The sequence below is a fragment of the Anomaloglossus baeobatrachus genome, chromosome 4 (genome assembly GCF_048569485.1).
Source record: "Anomaloglossus baeobatrachus isolate aAnoBae1 chromosome 4, aAnoBae1.hap1, whole genome shotgun sequence".
Taxonomy (NCBI): domain Eukaryota; kingdom Metazoa; phylum Chordata; class Amphibia; order Anura; family Aromobatidae; genus Anomaloglossus; species Anomaloglossus baeobatrachus.
In genome coordinates, this window is record NC_134356.1 from 3,051,958 (window position 1) to 3,071,565 (window position 19,608).

The 19,608-nt window shown below is 48.3% G+C and overlaps 1 protein-coding gene across 1 annotated transcript in view; it reads left to right on the top strand.

Moving 5' to 3' along the window:
• The window catches only part of LOC142301384 (solute carrier organic anion transporter family member 1B3-like), an 88,241-nt gene that overhangs the window by 1,605 nt on the left and 67,028 nt on the right, over positions 1–19,608 (top strand). Inside the window, exon 2 of the mRNA XM_075342376.1 lies at positions 18,453–18,622. Coding sequence (XP_075198491.1) covers positions 18,503–18,622 — 120 coding nt within the window. The 5' untranslated portion in view covers positions 18,453–18,502. The remainder of the gene's footprint in view (positions 1–18,452; positions 18,623–19,608) is intronic.

A 19,608-nucleotide genomic window follows, 5' to 3' on the forward strand; every position in this document is an offset into this window, starting at 1 on the left:
AAGTGGTACTGTGCAGTGTATATATACAGAATAATACAGGTACTGAGGATTACACCCAGTATACAGGACAGAAGAAGTGGTACTGTGCAGTGTATATATACAGAATAATACAGATACTGAGGATTACACCCAGTATACAGGACAGGAGAAGTGGTACTGTGCAGTGTATATATACACAGAATAATACAGGTACTGAGGATTACACCCAGTATACAGGACAGGAGAAGTGGTACTGTGCAGTGTATATATACAGAATAATACAGATACTGAGGATTACACCCAGTATACAGGACAGGAGAAGTGGTACTGTGCAGTGTATATATACAGAATAATACAGACACTGAGGATTACACCCAGTAAACAGGACAGGAGAAGTGGTACTGTGCAGTGTATATATACAGAATTATACAGCTACTGAGGATTACACCCAGTATACAGGACAGGAGAAGTGACTGTGCAGTGTATATATACAGAATAATATAGATACTGAGGATTACACCCAGTATACAGGACAGGAGAAGTGGTACTGTGCAGTGTATATATACAGAACAATACAGATACTGAGGATTACACCCAGTATACAGGACAGGAGAAGTGGTACTGCGCAGTGTATATATACAGAATAATACAGATACTGAGGATTACACCCAGTATACAGGACAGGAGAAGTGGTACTGTGCAGTGTATATATACAGAATAATATAGATACTGAGGATTACACCCAGTATACAGGACAGGAGAAGTGGTACTGTGCAGTGTATATATACAGAACAATACAGATACTGAGGATTACACCCAGTATACAGGACAGGAGAAGTGGTACTGTGCAGTGTATATATACAGAATAATACAGATACTGAGGATTACACCCAGTATACAGGACAGGAGAAGTGGTACTGTGCAGTGTATATATACAGAATAATACAGATACTGAGGATTACACCCAGTATACAGGACAGGAGAAGTGGTACTGTGCAGTGTATATATACAGAATAATACAGGTACTGAGGATTACACCCAGTATACAGGACAGAAGAAGTGGTACTGTGCAGTGTATATATACAGAATAATACAGATACTGAGGATTACACCCAGTATACAGGACAGGAGAAGTGGTACTGTGCAGTGTATATATACACAGAATAATACAGGTACTGAGGATTACACCCAGTATACAGGACAGGAGAAGTGGTACTGTGCAGTGTATATATACAGAATAATACAGATACTGAGGATTACACCCAGTATACAGGACAGGAGAAGTGGTACTGTGCAGTGTATATATACAGAATAATACAGACACTGAGGATTACACCCAGTAAACAGGACAGGAGAAGTGGTACTGTGCAGTGTATATATACAGAATTATACAGCTACTGAGGATTACACCCAGTATACAGGACAGGAGAAGTGACTGTGCAGTGTATATATACAGAATAATATAGATACTGAGGATTACACCCAGTATACAGGACAGGAGAAGTGGTACTGTGCAGTGTATATATACAGAACAATACAGATACTGAGGATTACACCCAGTATACAGGACAGGAGAAGTGGTACTGCGCAGTGTATATATACAGAATAATACAGATACTGAGGATTACACCCAGTATACAGGACAGGAGAAGTGGTACTGTGCAGTGTATATATACAGAATAATATAGATACTGAGGATTACACCCAGTATACAGGACAGGAGAAGTGGTACTGTGCAGTGTATATATACAGAACAATACAGATACTGAGGATTACACCCAGTATACAGGACAGGAGAAGTGGTACTGCGCAGTGTATATATACAGAATAATACAGATACTGAGGATTACACCCAGTATACAGGACAGGAGAAGTGGTACTGTGCAGTGTATATATACAGAATAATACAGATACTGAGGATTACACCCAGTATACAGGACAGAAGAAGTGGTACTGTGCAGTGTATATATACAGAATAATACAGATACTGAGGATTACACCCAGTATACAGGACAGGAGAAGTGGTACTGTGCAGTGTATATATACAGAATAATATAGATACTGAGGATTACACCCAGTATACAGGACAGGAGAAGTGGTACTGTGCAGTGTATATATACAGAACAATACAGATACTGAGGATTACACCCAGTATACAGGACAGGAGAAGTGGTACTGTGCAGTGTATATATACAGAACAATACAGATACTGAGGATTACACCCAGTATACAGGACAGGAGAAGTGGTACTGTGCAGTGTATATATACAGAATAATACAGATACTGAGGATTACACCCAGTATACAGGATAGGAGAAGTGGTACTGTGCAGTGTATATACACAGAATAATACATATACTGAGGATTGCACCCAGTATACAGGACAGAAGTGGTACTGTGCAGTGTATATACAGAATAATACTGATACTGAGGATTACACCCAGTATACAGGACAGGAGAAGTGGTACTGTGCAGTGTATATATACAGAATAATACATATACTGAGGATTGCACCCAGTATACAGGACAGGAGAAGTGGTACTGTGCAGTGTATATATACAGAATAATACAGACACTGAGGATTACACCCAGTATACAGGAGAAATGGTACTGTGCAGTGTATATATACACGGAATAATAGAGATACTGGGGATTACACCCAGTATACAGGAAAGGAGAAGTGGTACTGTGCAGTGTATATATACAGAATAATACAGATACTGAGGATTACACCCTGTATACAGGACAGGAGAAGTGGTACTGTGCAGTGTATATATACAGAATAATACAGATACTGAGGATTACACCCAGTATACAGGACAGGAGAAGTGGTACTGTGCAGTGTATATATACAGAATAATACAGATACTGAGGATTACACCCAGTATACAGGACAGGAGAGAAGTGGTACTGTGCAGTATATATATACAGAATAATACAGATACTGAGGATTACACCCAGTATACAGGACAGGAGAAGTGGTACTGTGCAGTGTATATATACAGAATAATACAGATACTGAGGATTACACCCAGCATACAGGAGAGAAGTGGTACTGTGCAGTATATATATACAGAATAATACAGCTACTGAGGATTACACCCAGTATACAGGACAGGAGAAGTGGTACTGTGCAGTGTATATACAAAATAATACAGATACTGAAGATTACACCCAGTATACAGGACAGGAGAAGTGGTACTGTGCAGTGTATATATACAGAATAATACAGATACTGAGGATTACACCCAGTATACAGGAGAGAAGTGGTACTGTGCAGTGTATATATACAGAATAATACAGATACTGAGGATTACACCCAGTATACAGGACAGGAGAAGTGGTACTGTGCAGTGTATATATACAGAATAATACAGATACTGAGGATTACACCCAGTATACAGGACAGGAGAAGTGGTACTGTGCAGTGTATATATACAGAATAATACAGATACTGAGGATTACACCCAGTATACAGGACAGGAGAAGTGGTACTGTACAGTGTATATATACAGAATAATACAGATACTGAGGATTACACCCAGTATACAGGACAGGAGGAGTGGTACTGTGCAGTGTATATATACAGAATAATACAGGTACTGAGGATTACACCCAGTATACAGGACAGGAGAAGTGGTACTGTGCAGTGTATATACAGAATAATACAGGTACTGAGGATTACACCCAGTATACAGGACAGGAGAAGTGGTACTGTGCAGTGTATATATACAGAATAATACAGGTACTGAGGATTACACCCAGTATACAGGACAGGAGAAGTGGTACTGTCCAGTGTATATATACAGAATAATACAGATACTGAGGATTACACCCAGTATACAGGACAGGAGAAGTGGTACTGTGCAGTGTATATATACAGAATAATACAGGTACTGAGGATTACACCCAGTATACAGGACAGGAGAAGTGGTACTGTGCAGTGTATATATACAGAATAATACAGATACTGAGGATTACACCCAGTATACAGGACAGGAGAAGTGGTACTGTGCAGTGTATATATACAGAATAATACATATACTGAGGATTACACCCAGTATACAGGACAGGAGAAGTGGTACTGTGCAGTGTATATATACAGAATAATACAGATACTGAGGATTACACCCAGTATACAGGACAGGAGAAGTGGTACTGTGCAGTGTATATATACAGAATAATACATATACTGAGGATTACACCCAGTATACAGGACAGGAGGAGTGGTACTGTGCAGTGTATATATACAGAATAATACAGATACTGAGAATTACACCCAGTATACAGGACAGGAGGAGTGGTACTGTGCAGTGTATATATACAGAATAATACAGGTACTGAGGATTACACCCAGTATACAGGACAGGAGAAGTGGCACTGTGCAGTGTATATATACAGAATAATACAGATACTGAGGATTACACCCAGTATACAGGACAGGAGGAGTGGTACTGTGCAGTGTATATATACAGAATAATACAGATACTGAGAATTACACCCAGTATACAGGACAGGAGGAGTGGTACTGTGCAGTGTATATATACAGAATAATACAGGTACTGAGGATTACACCCAGTATACAGGACAGGAGAAGTGGTACTGTGCAGTGTATATATACAGAATAATACAGATACTGAGGATTACACCCAGTATACAGGACAAGAGAAGTGGTACTGTGCAGTGTATATATACAGAATAATACAGATACTGAGGATTACATCCAGTATACAGGACAGGAGAAGTGGTACTGTGCAGTGTATATATACAGAATAATACAGATACTGAGGATTACACCCAGTATATAAGGTTGTAGGGGGCTATGATCTATGGATGTCTTGGTGTAGGGAGCTGTGATCTATGGATGTCTTGGTGTAGGGGGCTGTGATCTATGGATGTCTTGGTGTAGGGGGCTGTGATCTATGGATATCTTGGTGTAGGGGGCTGTGATCTATTGATATCTTGGTGTATGGGGCTGTGATCTATGGATATCTTGGTGTAGGGGGCTGTGATCTATGGATGTCTTGGTATAGGGGGCTGTGATCTATGGATGTCTTGGTATAGGGGGCTGTGATCTATGGATGTCTTGGTGTAGGGGCTGTGATCTATGGATGTCTTGGTGTAGGGGGCTGTGATCTATGGATGTCTTGGTGTAGGGGGCTGTGATCTCTGGATATCTTGGTGTAGGGGGCTGTGATCTATGGATGTCTTGGTATAGGGGGCTGTGATCTATGGATATCTTGGTGTAGGGGGCTGTGATCTATGGATATCTTGGTGTAGGGGGCTGTGATCTATGGATATCTTGGTGTGTGTGGCTGTGATCTATGGATGTCTTGGTGTAGGGGGCTGTGATCTATGGATGTCTTGGTGTAGGGGGCTGTGATCTATGGATGTCTTGGTGTAGGGGGCTGTGATCTCTGGATATCTTGGTGTAGGGGGCTGTGATCTATGGATGTCTTGGTATAGGGGGCTGTGATCTATGGATGTCTTGGTGTAGGGGGCTGTGATCTATGGATGTCTTGGTGTAGGGGGCTGTGATCTATGGATGTCTTGGTGTAGGGGGCTGTGATCTATGGATGTCTTGGTATAGGGGGCTGTGATCTATGGATGTCTTGGTGTAGGGGCTGTGATCTATGGATGTCTTGGTGTAGGGGGCTGTGATCTATGGATGTCTTGGTGTAGGGGGCTGTGATCTATGGATGTCTTGGTATAGGGGGCTGTGATCTATGGATGTCTTGGTGTAGGGGCTGTGATCTATGGATGTCTTGGTGTAGGGGGCTGTGATCTATGGATGTCTTGGTGTAGGGAGCTGTGATCTATGGATGTCTTGGTGTAGGGGCGGTGATCTATGGATGTCTTGGTGTAGGGGGCTGTGATCTATGGATATCTTGGTGTGTGTGGCTGTGATCTATGGATGTCTTGGTGTAGGGGGCTGTGATCTATGGATATCTTGGTGTGTGTGGCTGTGATCTATGGATGTCTTGGTATAGGGGGCTGTGATCTATGGATGTCTTGGTGTAGGGGGCTGTGATCTATGGATGTCTTGGTGTAGGGGGCTGTGATCTATGGATATCTTGGTGTAGGGGGCTGTGATCTATGGATGTCTTGGTGTAGGGGGCTGTGATCTATGGATGTCTTGGTGTAGGGGGCTGTGATCTATGGATGTCTTGGTGTAGGGGGCTGTGATCTATGGATGTCTTGGTGTAGGGGGCTGTGATCTATGGATGTCTTGGTGTAGGGGGCTGTGATCTATGGATGTCTTGGTATAGGGGGCTGTGATCTATGGATGTCTTGGTGTAGGGGGCTGTGATCTATGGATGTCTTGGTGTAGGGGGCTGTGATTTATGGATGTCTTGGTGTAGGGGGCTGTGATCTCTGGATGTCTTGGTATAGGGGGCTGTGATCTCTGGATATCTTGGTGTAGGGGGCTGTGATCTATGGATGTCTTGGTGTAGGGGGTTGTGATCTATGGATGTCTTGGTGTAGGGGGCTGTGATCTATGGATGTCTTGGTGTAGGGGGCTGTGATTTATGGATGTCTTGGTGTAGGGGGCTGTGATCTATGGATGTCTTGGTATAGGGGGCTGTGATCTCTGGATATCTTGGTGTAGGGGGCTGTGATCTATGGATGTCTTGGTGTAGGGGGTTGTGATCTATGGATGTCTTGGTGTAGGGGGCTGTGATCTATGGATGTCTTGGTGTAGGGGGCTGTGATTTATGGATGTCTTGGTGTAGGGGCGGTGATCTATGGATGTCTTGGTGTAGGGGGCTGTGATCTATGGATATCTTGGTGTAGGGGCTGTGATCTATGGATATCTTGGTGTAGGGGGCTGTGATCTATTGATATCTTGGTGTGTGGGGCTGTGATCTATGGATATCTTGGTGTAGGGGCTGTGATCTATGGATATCTTGGTGTAGGGGGCTGTGATCTATGGATGTCTTGGTGTAGGGGCTGTGATCTATGGATATCTTGGTATAGGGGGCTGTGATCTATTGATATCTTGGTGTAGGGGGCTGTGATCTATTGATATCTTGGTGTGTGGGGCTGTGATCTATGGATATCTTGGTGTAGGGGGCTGTGATCTATTGATATCTTGGTGTAGGGGGCTGTGATCTATGGATATCTTGGTGTAGGGGGTTGTGATCTATGGATGTCTTGGTGTAGGGGGCTGTGATCTATGGATGTCTTGGTGTAGGGGGTTGTGATCTATGGATGTCTTGGTGTAGGGGGCTGTGATCTATGGATGTCTTGGTGTAGGGGGCTGTGATCTATGGATGTCTTGGTGTAGGGGGCTGTGATCTATGGATGTCTTGGTGTAGGGGGTTGTGATCTATGGATGTCTTGGTGTAGGGGGCTGTGATCTATGGATGTCTTGGTGTAGGGGGTTGTGATCTATGGATGTCTTGGTGTAGGGGGCTGTGATCTATGGATATCTTGGTGTAGGGGGCTGTGATCTATGGATGTCTTGGTGTAGGGGGTTGTGATCTATGGATGTCTTGGTGTAGGGGGCGGTGATCTATGGATGTCTTGGTGTAGGGGGCTGTGATCTATGGATGTCTTGGTGTAGGGGGCTGTGATCTATGGATGTCTTGGTGTAGGGGGCTGTGATCTATGGATGTCTTGGTGTAGGGGGCTGTGATTTATGGATGTCTTGGTGTAGGGGCGGTGATTTATGGATGTCTTGGTGTAGGGGCGGTGATCTATGGATGTCTTGGTGTAGGGGGCTGTGATCTATTGATATCTTGGTGTGTGGGGCTGTGATCTATTGATATCTTGGTGTAGGGGGCTGTGATCTATGGATATCTTGGTGTACGGGGCTGTGATCTATGGATGTCTTGGTGTAGGGGGCTGTGATCTATGGATGTCTTGGTGTAGGGGGCTGTGATCTATGGATGTCTTGGTGTAGGGGGCTGTGATTTATGGATGTCTTGGTGTAGGGGGCTGTGATCTATGGATGTGTTGGTGTAGGGGCTGTGATCTATGGATGTCTTTGTGGGGCTGTGATCTATGGATGTCTTGGTGTAGGGGGTTGTGATCTCTGGATATCTTGGTGTAGGGGGCTGTGATCTATGGATATCTTGGTGTAGGAAGCTGTGATCTATGGATGTCTTGGTGTAGGGGGCTGTGATCTATGGATGTCTTGGTGTAGGGGGCTGTGATCTATGGATGTCTTGGTGTACGGGGCTGTGATCTATGGATGTCTTGGTGTAGGGGGCTGTGATCTATGGATGTCTTGGTATAGGGGGTTGTGATCTATGGATGTCTTGGTGTAGGGGGCTGTGATCTCTGGATATCTTGGTGTACGGGGCTGTGATCTATGGATGTCTTGGTGTAGGGGGCTGTGATCTATGGATGTCTTGGTATAGGGGGCTGTGATCTATGGATGTCTTGGTGTAGGGGGCTGTGATCTTTGGATATCTTGGTGTAGGGGGCTGTGATCTATGGATGTCTTGGTATAGGGGGCTGTGATCTATGGATGTCTTGGTGTAGGGGGCTGTGATCTATGGATGTCTTGGTGTAGGGGGCTGTGATCTATGGATATCTTGGTGTAGGGGGCTGTGATCTCTGGATATCTTGGTGTAGGGGGCTGTGATCTATGGATGTCTTGGTGTAGGGGGCTGTGATCTATGGATGTCTTGGTGTAGGGGGCTGTGATCTATGGATGTCTTGGTGTAAGGGGCTGTGATCTATGGATGTCTTGGTGTAGGGGCTGTTATTTTTGGATGTCTTGATGTAGAGAAAAGAGAGTTATGGGGGCACCTGTGGCTTTGATCTCGGAGAGAAACCTTTGGGAGATTGGAAGTTGTAATGATTGTTTCTTTTTGTGTGTTTTTTGTGTAATCTATGGGGGTCCTTTGAGACATCTGAGAGATATGGGAACCTGGGGTAAGAGGGTGTGATTCATGGAGGTCCTCTGAGAGAAATCTGATTTTAGAAATGGATGAGAATCTATGGGGTGTCCTTGGGTGGGAGGTTATGAACTTTCCTGGTACATAGCATTAGGATCTATGGCGGTTATGAAATAGGGGGCTGGGATCAATAAAGGCCCTGAGGTGGGGGCTGGGATCCCCGAACGAGGCCCTATATATCAGAATCCATTAAATCACACATTATTGGTTATTGATATCTTTTGGTGCCATCCTGGTCTTAGCGTACATGTCCCTCATGTACAGATCCCACCCCCGTACTTGTCACCCCGTCAAGGATCCTCCATAGTTACTGATTCCAGGGAAAGACAATTATAGGAATCTCAAGTAAGTGTAGATCCCTAAATAGTGGAGCTCGGGGCAGGATGAGTTAATCATTGCTGATACCTGATCACAACAACTCTGGGGCAGCTTATCCTGGTGTAGACACTGCATGGAGCCAGCACAGCCTCACAGGTAAAGACTCATCCCTACTTATATGATTGGAGACATTGCATCAGCTGGGCCTCCACATAACCTAGGGGTTCAGTGTACCTCAAGCGGAGGGCACTGGCCCCTTATAGTAATTTCTTCCCTGACCAACTGATGAGTACCATGGCTCACAATGATTGGGGGGCTTGCTTTGGCTTGACTTTATACTGAAGGGCCCCTGTACTGTTCCAGCCACTTTCAGCAGGGAGATCGCAGGGAGGGGAACACGGGGAGGATTAAGAGTGGCGCACTTAAGAGCAGGAATGAGACAGACGTGGAGAGGACAGTAGTGGAGGTCCAGGGCCAGTAGCTCTATTCTATCCATGGAGAAATTAAAATTGTGCACCTCTCCACCCCAGGATGTGTCCTCAGTCCTCACACTTCACCCCGTAAAGTGTCCTCAGTCCTCACACTTCACCCCGTAAAGTGTCCTCCTTACTCACGCTTTACCACTGGGATGTGTCCTCACTCTTTGCCCCGGGATGTGTCCACAGACCTCACGCTTCACCCCGGGATGTGTCCTCAGTCCTCACACTTCACCCCAATGGTGTGTCCTCAGTACTTACACTTCGCCCCGTGATGTGTCCTCAGTCCTCCCACTTCAACCCCGTGATGTGTCCCCAGTCCTCATGCTTCGCCCCGTGATGTGTCCCCAGTCCTCATGCTTCGCCCCGTGATGTGTCCCCAGTCCTCATGCTTCACCCCATGATGTGTCATAAGTCCTTATGCTTCACCCTGTGAGGTGTTCTCCTAACTCATGCTTTAGCACCAGGTAGCGTCTTCAGTCCTCACACTTCAACCCCAGGATGTGTCCTCAGTCCTCATGCTTTGCGCCGTTATGTGTCCTCAGTCCTCACACTTCGCCCAGTGAGGTGTCCTCAGTCCTCACACTTCAACCCTAGGATGTGTCCTCAGTCCTCATGCTTTCCCCCATGATGCATCCTCAGTCCTCACACTTCGCCCAGTGAGGTGTCCTCAGTCCTCACGCTTTGCCCCAGGCTGTGTCCACAGTCCTCACGCTTCGCCCCAGGCTGTGTCCTCAGTCCTCACGCTTCGCCCCAGGCTGTGTCCTCAGTCCTCACGCTTTGCCCCAGGCTGTGTCCACAGTCCTCACGCTTCGCCCCAGGCTGTGTCCACAGTCCTCACGCTTCGCCCCAGGCTGTGTCCTCACGCTTCGCCCCAGGCTGTGTCCTCACGCTTCGCCCCAGGCTGTGTCCACAGTCCTCACGCTTCGCCCCAGGCTGTGTCCTCAGTCCTCACGCTTCGCCCCAGGCTGTGTCCTCAGTCCTCACGCTTTGCCCCAAGCTGTGTCCACAGTCCTCACGCTTCGCCCCAAGCTGTGTCCACAGTCCTCACGCTTCGCCCCAGGCTGTGTCCACAGTCCTCACGCTTCGCCCCAGGCTGTGTCCTCACGCTTCGCCCCAGGCTGTGTCCTCACGCTTCGCCCCAGGCTGTGTCCTCACGCTTCGCCCCAGGCTGTGTCCACAGTCCTCACGCTTCGTTCCAGGATGTGTCGTCAGTTCTTACGCTTCGCTCTGTGAAGTGTCCTCACGCTTCACCCCGGGATGTGTCTTCGGTCATAGTATCATAGTATCATAGTTTTTAAGGTTGAAGGGAGACTCTAAGTCCATCTAGTTCAACCCGTAGCCTAACATGTTGATCCAGAGGAAGGCAAAAAAAAAAAAACCACGCTGGACACGCTCCAGGATGTGTCCTCAGTCCTTGCTGTTTGCACCGGGATGTGTCTTGAGTCTTTACATTTCAACCTGAGATATCCTGTGATTCTTCACATTTTATCCCAGATTTCTAAAACCACCACAGATTCTTCACTGCACTGTCTGATGGTTGAAGATACTATGACCGTTCATTTCAAATGAGATGAGTAAAGACCCCTCCCCACTTACACAATAGATGATGATCAGATATCTCTCTCAACTTCACCATACACAAAAATACCCAGACCAAAGCCACAATGTTCTCTATGAAACAGCTCTCTGTCCTCCTCCTGCAGACTCCTGTCCTCCTCCAGATGACTCTGTCCTCCTCCTCCAGACTTCTCTGTCCATTTGCTCCAGACTCCTCTATCCTCCACAGACTGCTCTGCCTTCCACCTCCTCCCGAGTCCTCTGCCTTCCACCTCCTCCAGAGTCCTCTGTCTTCTACCTCCTCCCGAGTCCTCTGTCTTCCACCTCCTCCCGAGTCCTCTGTCTTCCACCTCCTCCACAGACTGCTCTGCCTTCCACCTCCTCCAGAGTCCTCTGTCTTCTACCTCCTCCAGAGTCCTCTGTCTTCCACCTCCTCCAGAGTCCTCGGTCTTCCACCTCCTCCAGAGTCCTCTGTCTTCCACCTCCTCCAGAGTCCTCTGTCTTCCACCTCCTCCAGAGTCCTCTGTCTTCCACCTCCTCCAGACTCCTCTGTCTTCCACCTTCTCCAGAGTCCTCTGTCTTCCACCTCCTCCAGAGTCCTCTGTCTTCCACCTCCTCCAGAGTCCTCGGTCTTCCACCTCCTCCAGACTCCTCTGTCTTCCACCTCCTCCAGAGTCCTCTGTCTTCCACCTCCTCCAGACTCCTCTGTCTTCCACCTCCTCCAGACTCCTCTGTCTTCCACCTCCTCCAGAGTCCTCGGTCTTCCACCTCCTCCAGAGTCCTCGGTCTTCCACCTCCTCCAGAGTCCTCTGTCTTCTACCTCCTCCAGAGTCCTCGGTCTTCTACCTCCTCCAGACTCCTCTGTCCTCCACCTCCTCCAGACTCCTCTGTCTTCCACCTTTTCCAGAGTCCTCTGTCTTCATCCTCCTCCAGACTCCTCTGTCTTCCACCTCCTCCAGACTCCTCTGTATTCCACCTCCTCCAGACTCCTCTGTCCTCCACCTCCTCCAGACTCCTCTGTCCTCCACCTCCTCCAGAGTCCTCTGTCTTCCACTTCCTCCAGAGTCCTCTGTCTTCTACCTCCTTCAGAGTCCTCTGTCTTCCACCTCCTCCAGAGTCCTCTGTCTTCCACCTCCTCCAGACTCCTTTGTCTTCCACCTCCTCCAGAGTCCTCTGTCTTCCACCTCCTCCAGACTCCTCTGTCTTCCACCTCCTCCAGAGTCCTCTGTCTTCCACCTCCTCCAGAGTCCTCGGTCTTCCACCTCCTCTAGAGTCCTCGGTCTTCCACTCCTCCAGAGTCCTCTGTCTTCTACCTCCTCCAGAGTTCTCGGTCTTCTACCTCCTCCAGACTCCTCTGTCTTCCACCTTTTCCAGAGTCCTCTGTCTTCATCCTCCTCCAGACTCCTCTGTCTTCCACCTCCTCCAGACTCCTCTGTCTTCCACCTCCTCCAGACTCCTCTGTCCTCCACCTCCTCCAGACTCCTCTGTCCTCCACCTCCTTCAGAGTCCTCTGTCTTCCACTTCCTCCAGACTCCTCTGTCTTCCACCTCCTCCAGACTCCTCTGTCTTCCACCTCTTCCAGAGTCCTCTTTTCTCCACCTCCTCCAGAGTCCCCTTTTCTCTACCTCCTCCAGACTCCTCTGTTTTACACCTCCTCCAGGCTCCTCTGTCTCCCACCTCCTCCAGACTCCTCTTTCCTCCTCCAGATTACACTGTCCTACTCCTCCAGATTTCGCTGTCCGTTTGCTCTAGACTCCCCTGTCCTCCACCTCCTCCAGACTCCTCTACCCTCCCCTTCCTCCAGGCTCCTCTGTCCTCCACATCCTCCAGACTCCTCTGTCCTCCCTCCGCCTCCAGGCTCCTCTGTCTTCCACCTCCTCCAGACTCCTCTGTCCTCCCTCCGCCTCCAGGCTCCTCTGTCTTCCACCTCCTCCAGAGCCCTCTGTCTTCCACCTCCTCCAGAGTCCTCTGTTTTCCACCTCCTCCAGAGTCCTCTGTCTTCCACCTCCTCCAGACTCCTCTGTCCTCCCTCCGCCTCCAGGCTCCTCTGTCTTCCACCTCCTCCAGAGCCCTCTGTCTTCCACCTCCTCCAGAGTCCTCTGTCTTCCACCTCCTCCAGAGCCCTCTGTCTTCCACCTCCTCCAGAGTCCTCTGTTTTCCACCTCCTCCAGAGTCCTCTGTCCTCCACATCCTCCAGACTCCTCTGTCCTCCCTCCGCCTCCAGGCTCCTCTGTCTTCCACCTCCTCCAGACTCCTCTGTCCTCCCTCCGCCTCCAGGCTCCTCTGTCTTCCACCTCCTCCAGAGCCCTCTGTCTTCCACCTCCTCCAGAGTCCTCTGTTTTCCACCTCCTCCAGGCTCCTCTGTCCTCCTCTTTCAGACTCATCTGTTCTTCTAAATGTTTGTCCAATTGGTCTCTTTGTAATCGCATCTGTTGTACAAAGGATCAGGATTTTTTTTTTTTTGCTTACAACAAAAAAGGTGACTACAAATTACCGAACATGTAATCACACAGTCTGGTGAGGATTTCTGTGCTGGAATAAACCATCTGATCACCCCACAATGAAAACGTTATAGGGTGTGGATAACAGAGTTACGCACCGTGCTACATGTACGTCAAGGTCACTTTGTGCTTGCATGCAGCGAGCTCAGCAGCTGTGCCAGCTCTATATGGAGCAGATGCTGGCTGTAACACACAGCCGGCATCTGCCTGTAACAGCAACGATCTGCGCTGCCTCTGATCACTGCTGTTTAGTTAAAAGCTGCAATCAGAGATTGATTAAATTAGTATCATTTATTATAGCGCCATTTATTCCATGGCGCTTTACATGTGAACAGGTGTATGCATAGTAAGGGACAAGTGCAATAATCATAAAACAAGGCACAGACTGGTACAGGAGGAGAGAGGTCCCTGCCCGCGAGGCCTCACAGTGTGCAGGAAGAGAGAGAGGTCCTTGCCCGCGAGGGCTCACTGTCTACGAGGAATGGGTGAGGATACAGTAGGTGAGGGTAGAGCTGGTCATGCGGCGTTATATTAGACTGATGGTTATTGTAGGTTGTAGGCTTGTCGGAAGAGGTGAGTCTTCAGGTTCCATTTGAAGCTTGTCAAGGTAGGCAAGAGTCTCATATGTTGTGGTAGGGCATTCCAGAGTATGGGGGAGGCACGGGAGAAATCTTGGATGCGATGGTGGGAAGAGGAGATGAGAGGGGAGCAGAGAAGGAGATCTTGTAAGAATCGAAGGTTACGTGCAGGTAAGTAGCGGGAGACTAGGTCACAGATGTAGGGAGGAGACAGGTTGTGCATGGCTTTGTAGGTCGTGGTTAGTGTTTTGGACTGGAGTCGTTGGGCGATGGGAAGCCAGTGAAGGGATTGGAAGAGAGATCAGGGAGTAGCGGGAGGACAGGTGGATTAGCCGGGCAGCATAGTGTAGAATAGATTGTAGGGGTGCGAGACTGTTAGAAGGGAGGCCACAGAGCAGGAGGTTGCTATAGTCCAGGCTGGAGATAATAAGGGCATGTACTAGGGTTTTTGCATCTTCTTGGGAAAAGATTGTACGAATCCGGGAAATACTTTTGAGTTGGAGGCGGCAGGAGGTGAAGAGGGCTTGGATGTGTGGCTGTAAAGAGAGATCACGTAAATAGCGTGATCCCCAGAGTGTGTGATCACCAGCACCCAACAATCCACTTTAAATCCACTTTAAATTTTTCACAGAAATGTAGAAATTTTTGCAAATTGATTAAACAAGAAAAACAGAAATCTCACATGGTCATAAGTATTCAGCCCCTTTGCTCAGTATAACACATGGTCATAAGTATTCAGCCCCTTTGCTCAGACACTCATATGTAAGTCCCATACTGTCCATTTCCTTGTGATCCTCCTTGAGATGGTTCTCCTCCTTCATTGGAGTCCAGCTGTGTGTAATTACACTGATAGGACGTGATTTGGAAAGGCGCACACCTGTCTATATAACACCTCACAGCTCACACTGAATGTCACACCAAATGAGAATCATGAGGTCAAAGGAACTGCCCAGGAGCTCAGAGACAGAATGGTGGCAAGGTACAGATCTGGCCAAGGTTACAAAAGAATTTCTGCAGAACTGAAGGTTCCTAAGAGCACAGTGGCCTCCATTATCCTTAAATGGAAGAAGTTTGGGACCAGCAGAACTGTTCCTAGACCCGGCCGTCCAGCCAAACTGAGCAATCATGGGAGAAGAGCCTTGGTGAGAGGTAAAGAAGAACCCCAAGATCACTGCGGCTGAGCGCCAGAGATGCAGTAGGGAGATGGGAGAAAGACCACAAAGTCATCTATCACTGCAGCCTCCACCAGTCCGGCCTTTATGGCAGAGTGGCCAGACGGAAGCCTCTCCTCAGTGCAAGACATATGAAAGCCGCATAGAGTTTACAAAAAAACACATAAAGCACTCCTGAACTATGAGAAATAAGATTCTCTGGTCTGAGGAGACGAAGATAGAACTTTCTGGTGATAATTCTAAGTGTCCTTATACCAATACAATCCCAACAGTGAAGCATGGTGGTGGCAGCATCACACTATGGGGGCAGGGACAGAACGACTGGCTGCAAATGAAGGAAAGAGGAATGCGGCCAAGTACAGAGATATCCTGGAAGAAAACCTCCTCCAGATGCTCTGGACCTCAGACTTGGCCAAAGGTTCTGTGGCGCCCTGGACAAGCCAGGGGCCACAGAGCACAACACCCACACACCCCACACTCCCAGCAGGCACATCGAAGTCAGACACAAAACCCTTGTTGCCTTCCTCCAGGGGCTGATGTCCACACCAGGGGGTGGAGCCAGGGGGTTGGTCCCGCCCACCGAGGAGTTCACAGTCCTGGAGGTGGGAAAAGTAAACAGATTAGTTTTGGAGGTGAAAGTGGAAGGAAGTGAAGTGGTATTGGAGCAACTAACTGACAGCGTCCGGGTGTGTGGCCCGGGCGGTACAGCAAGGTTGCCAGACGGTGGTGACCATCTGCAGGAGTGACCGATTGGAGTCTACCGTAAGGACCGTGGACGGGCGGTGGCCCGGTGGTACCGGACCGGTACACAAAGAGAAGTCAGCACCATCTGGCAGGGGCTTACGGACCCCGGCAAGGCTAGGAGTCGCCGTGAATTTGCCAAATTCGTTAGTGAAGGGAACCTCCTGGGTTTCCCAACAGCCAAGTCCCGACAGAAGGCAACAGTCCAACCAAGTGAGGGAGACACCGCCACCGCCAAGGCAACCGTTTCTCAGGGCCAGCGCCTGCGGGCAAAAGGGGCTCCTCCGGCCTATATCCAAGCCGGGGAGCGGGTTACCGGTGGGAATCCATTGGAACCATCTACCGTATCTAGGTGCAGGGAAAGGCAGTCACCATCAACTTGCCGGGAGCAGAAACCACCTCAGCCGTCAGTGGCACCCGTCCATCCAGCCGTGTGTTTTACCGAGAACTGTGTCTTCATCATTGGCTGAGTGAGTACCACCGTGCCGTGCGGCACAGCGCTGCCCCTGCGACCCTGCACCTCACCAGGCCCTGTAACCCGCCTGCCATTCATCCTTTCCCCATCACCGGGCCCTGGGACAACCAACCCCCTACCCACGGAGGGGAGAACTAACAACAAAGCTGCTCCCTGTCACCGCTCCCGGGATCCCCGTCCAGAGCAGCGGTGGTGTCACCAATATCACCACAACCGTGGGTGGCGTCACGGACAATAATCAAAACCCACACCATCAAAATTCCCCTTTTCACTCACGGGCGAGGAACGCCGCTCGAGTCCCCGGGATCCGGCCCACCGCTCGAGCCACCACCGAGCAGCAGCAGCCGCAGCAGCAGCGGCCGGACCCGAGCAGTGGGAGAGCGCAGCGTCCCCTCCTCCGCCCGCGACAGTTCCCCTTCCAACAAGATAATGACCCTAAGTACACAGCTAAAATAACAAAGGAGCGGCTTCAGAACAACTCTGTGACCATTCCTGACCGGCCCGGCCAGAGCCCTGAGCTAAACCCAATTGAGCATCTCTGGAGAGACCTGAAAATGGCGTCCACCCACGTTCACCATACAACCTGACGGAACTGGAGAGGATCTGCAAGGAAGAATGGCCAGGGATCCCCAAATCCAGGATCCCAAGAAGACTCATGGCTGTACTAGCTCAAAAGGGAGGGTGCCTCGACTCAATACTGAGCAAAGGGGCTGAATACTTATGACCATGAGATATTTCAGGTTTTCTTGTTTAATAAATTTGCAAAAATTTCTACATTTCTGTTTTTTTTCTGTTAAGATGGGGGATGGGAAGATGGCGGATGGGGGGCAGAGTGTACACTACTGAGAAAAAATATACCAAATGGCTGCAAACAAAGAGGGAAAAATTTAAAGGGGTCTGAATACTTTCAGCACCTACTGTATATATCTCAAAGGAGCGCAAGGTTAAAATCCTCTAAAGGCATTAAGAAATGAATAAAAAAAAAAAGTTTTAAAAAAATATATAAATGATTAAATTACATCCCCCCCTTGTCCCAACTATAAAATAAACAAATAAATACAAATAAGAATAATTATATGATATTAATAGTGATCAAATAAACATAGTACAATAATAAAATGATAATAACACATTAATATGACTGCAGCTCTGGAGGTAAGTGGAGGATAAGACACGAAGTAACAGCAGAATAGTGAGTGCAGCTCTGGAGGTGACTGGAGGATAAGACATGATGTAACAGCAGAATAGTGAGTGCAGCTCTGGAGGAGACTGGAGGATAAGACATGATGTAATGGCAGAATAGTGACCGCAGCTCTGGAGGAGACTGGAGGATAAGACACGATGTAACAGCAGAATAGTGACCGCAGCTCTGGAGGAGACTGGAGGATAAGACACGATGTAACAGCAGAATAGTGACCACAGCTCTGGAGGTGACTGGAGGATAAGAAATTATGTAACAGCAGATCAGTGAGTGCAGCTCTAGAGGTGACTGGAGGATAAGACATGATGTAACAGCAGAATAGTGACCGCAGCTCTGGAGGTGACTGGAGGATAAGAAATTATGTAACAGCAGAATAGTGACTGCAGCTCTGGAGGATAAGAAATTATGTAATTGCAGAATAGTGACTGCAGCTCTGGAGGTGATTGGAGCATTAGACTATATTGAGTTCAGAGTTAACCCTTAGAAGTGAAGACCCTGAGCAGATTCATAATAACATTATAATAATTGTGCCGCTCTTTCCAGGCAGATTGTTGGTCGCACATTTCTTGCTGTGATTTAGGATAATCGTATAAATGGCGGCAGAGAAACAGATCAGTGAACTCAACAACCTGAATATCAAAGCAGCCACCCAGGATGGGACCACCCCAGAGCCACAGAAGAAGGAGGAGGCCTCCTGCTGCGCTTCACTAAAGGTAACATCACCTGCATGGCGGGATATCACAGGGGGGTTATGAATAGATTGGACCCTCTCAGGGATCAGACTTTACCCCTGGGTCAGCCAGATATTTACAGAAGATAAGGGTATGAGCACAGAGCGGTGAAGGGTCAACTCTTCAAAGCTACAACTCTCCGAGTGAAAGTCACTATTTACTGAGAAGATAACAGCAAAAGACAAAAAAATACAAAGCCCCAACCCCAGATTGTACACCATCCCACAGGTTCTACACTTCACAATAGTCCTCCTTCAGATGCCCTACACCCCCCATGGTGCCCTACACCGCCCACTGATGCCCTACACCCCTCCAATGATGTCCTACGTAGCCCACAGATGTCCTACATCCCCTAAAGATGTCCTACACCCCTTACAGATGTCCTAGACCCCCCACAGATGTCGTAAACCCCCTACAGATGTCCTACATCCCCTTACAGATGCCCTACACCCCTCCACTGATGCCCTACACCCCCCATGGTGCCCTACACCCCTACAAGTGTCCTACACCGCCCACTGATGCCCTACATCCCATACAGATGTCCTACACCCCTTACAGATGCCCAAACCCCCCCACAGATGTCCTAAACCCCCTACAGATGTCCTAAACCCCCCACAGATGTCCTACACCCCCTAAAGATGTCCTACACCCCTTACAGATGTCCTAAACCCCCTACAGATGTCCTACATCCCCTAAAGATGTCCTACACTCCTTACAGATGTCCTAGACCCCCACAGATGTCCTACACCCCTTACAGATGTCCTACACACACCTACAAAAGTTCAAGCCACTACAGATGTCCTACATTCTTCTAAACATGTCCCAGACCCCCTGCAGATGTCCTGCATCTCTTCTCTCCTCTCCCCTTCTCATCTTTCCTCTCCTCCTCCTCCTCATCATCTCCTCTCTCTTCCTCCTCCCCCCTCTCTTCTTCATCTTTTTCTATCTCCTCATCTTCTTCCATCCCT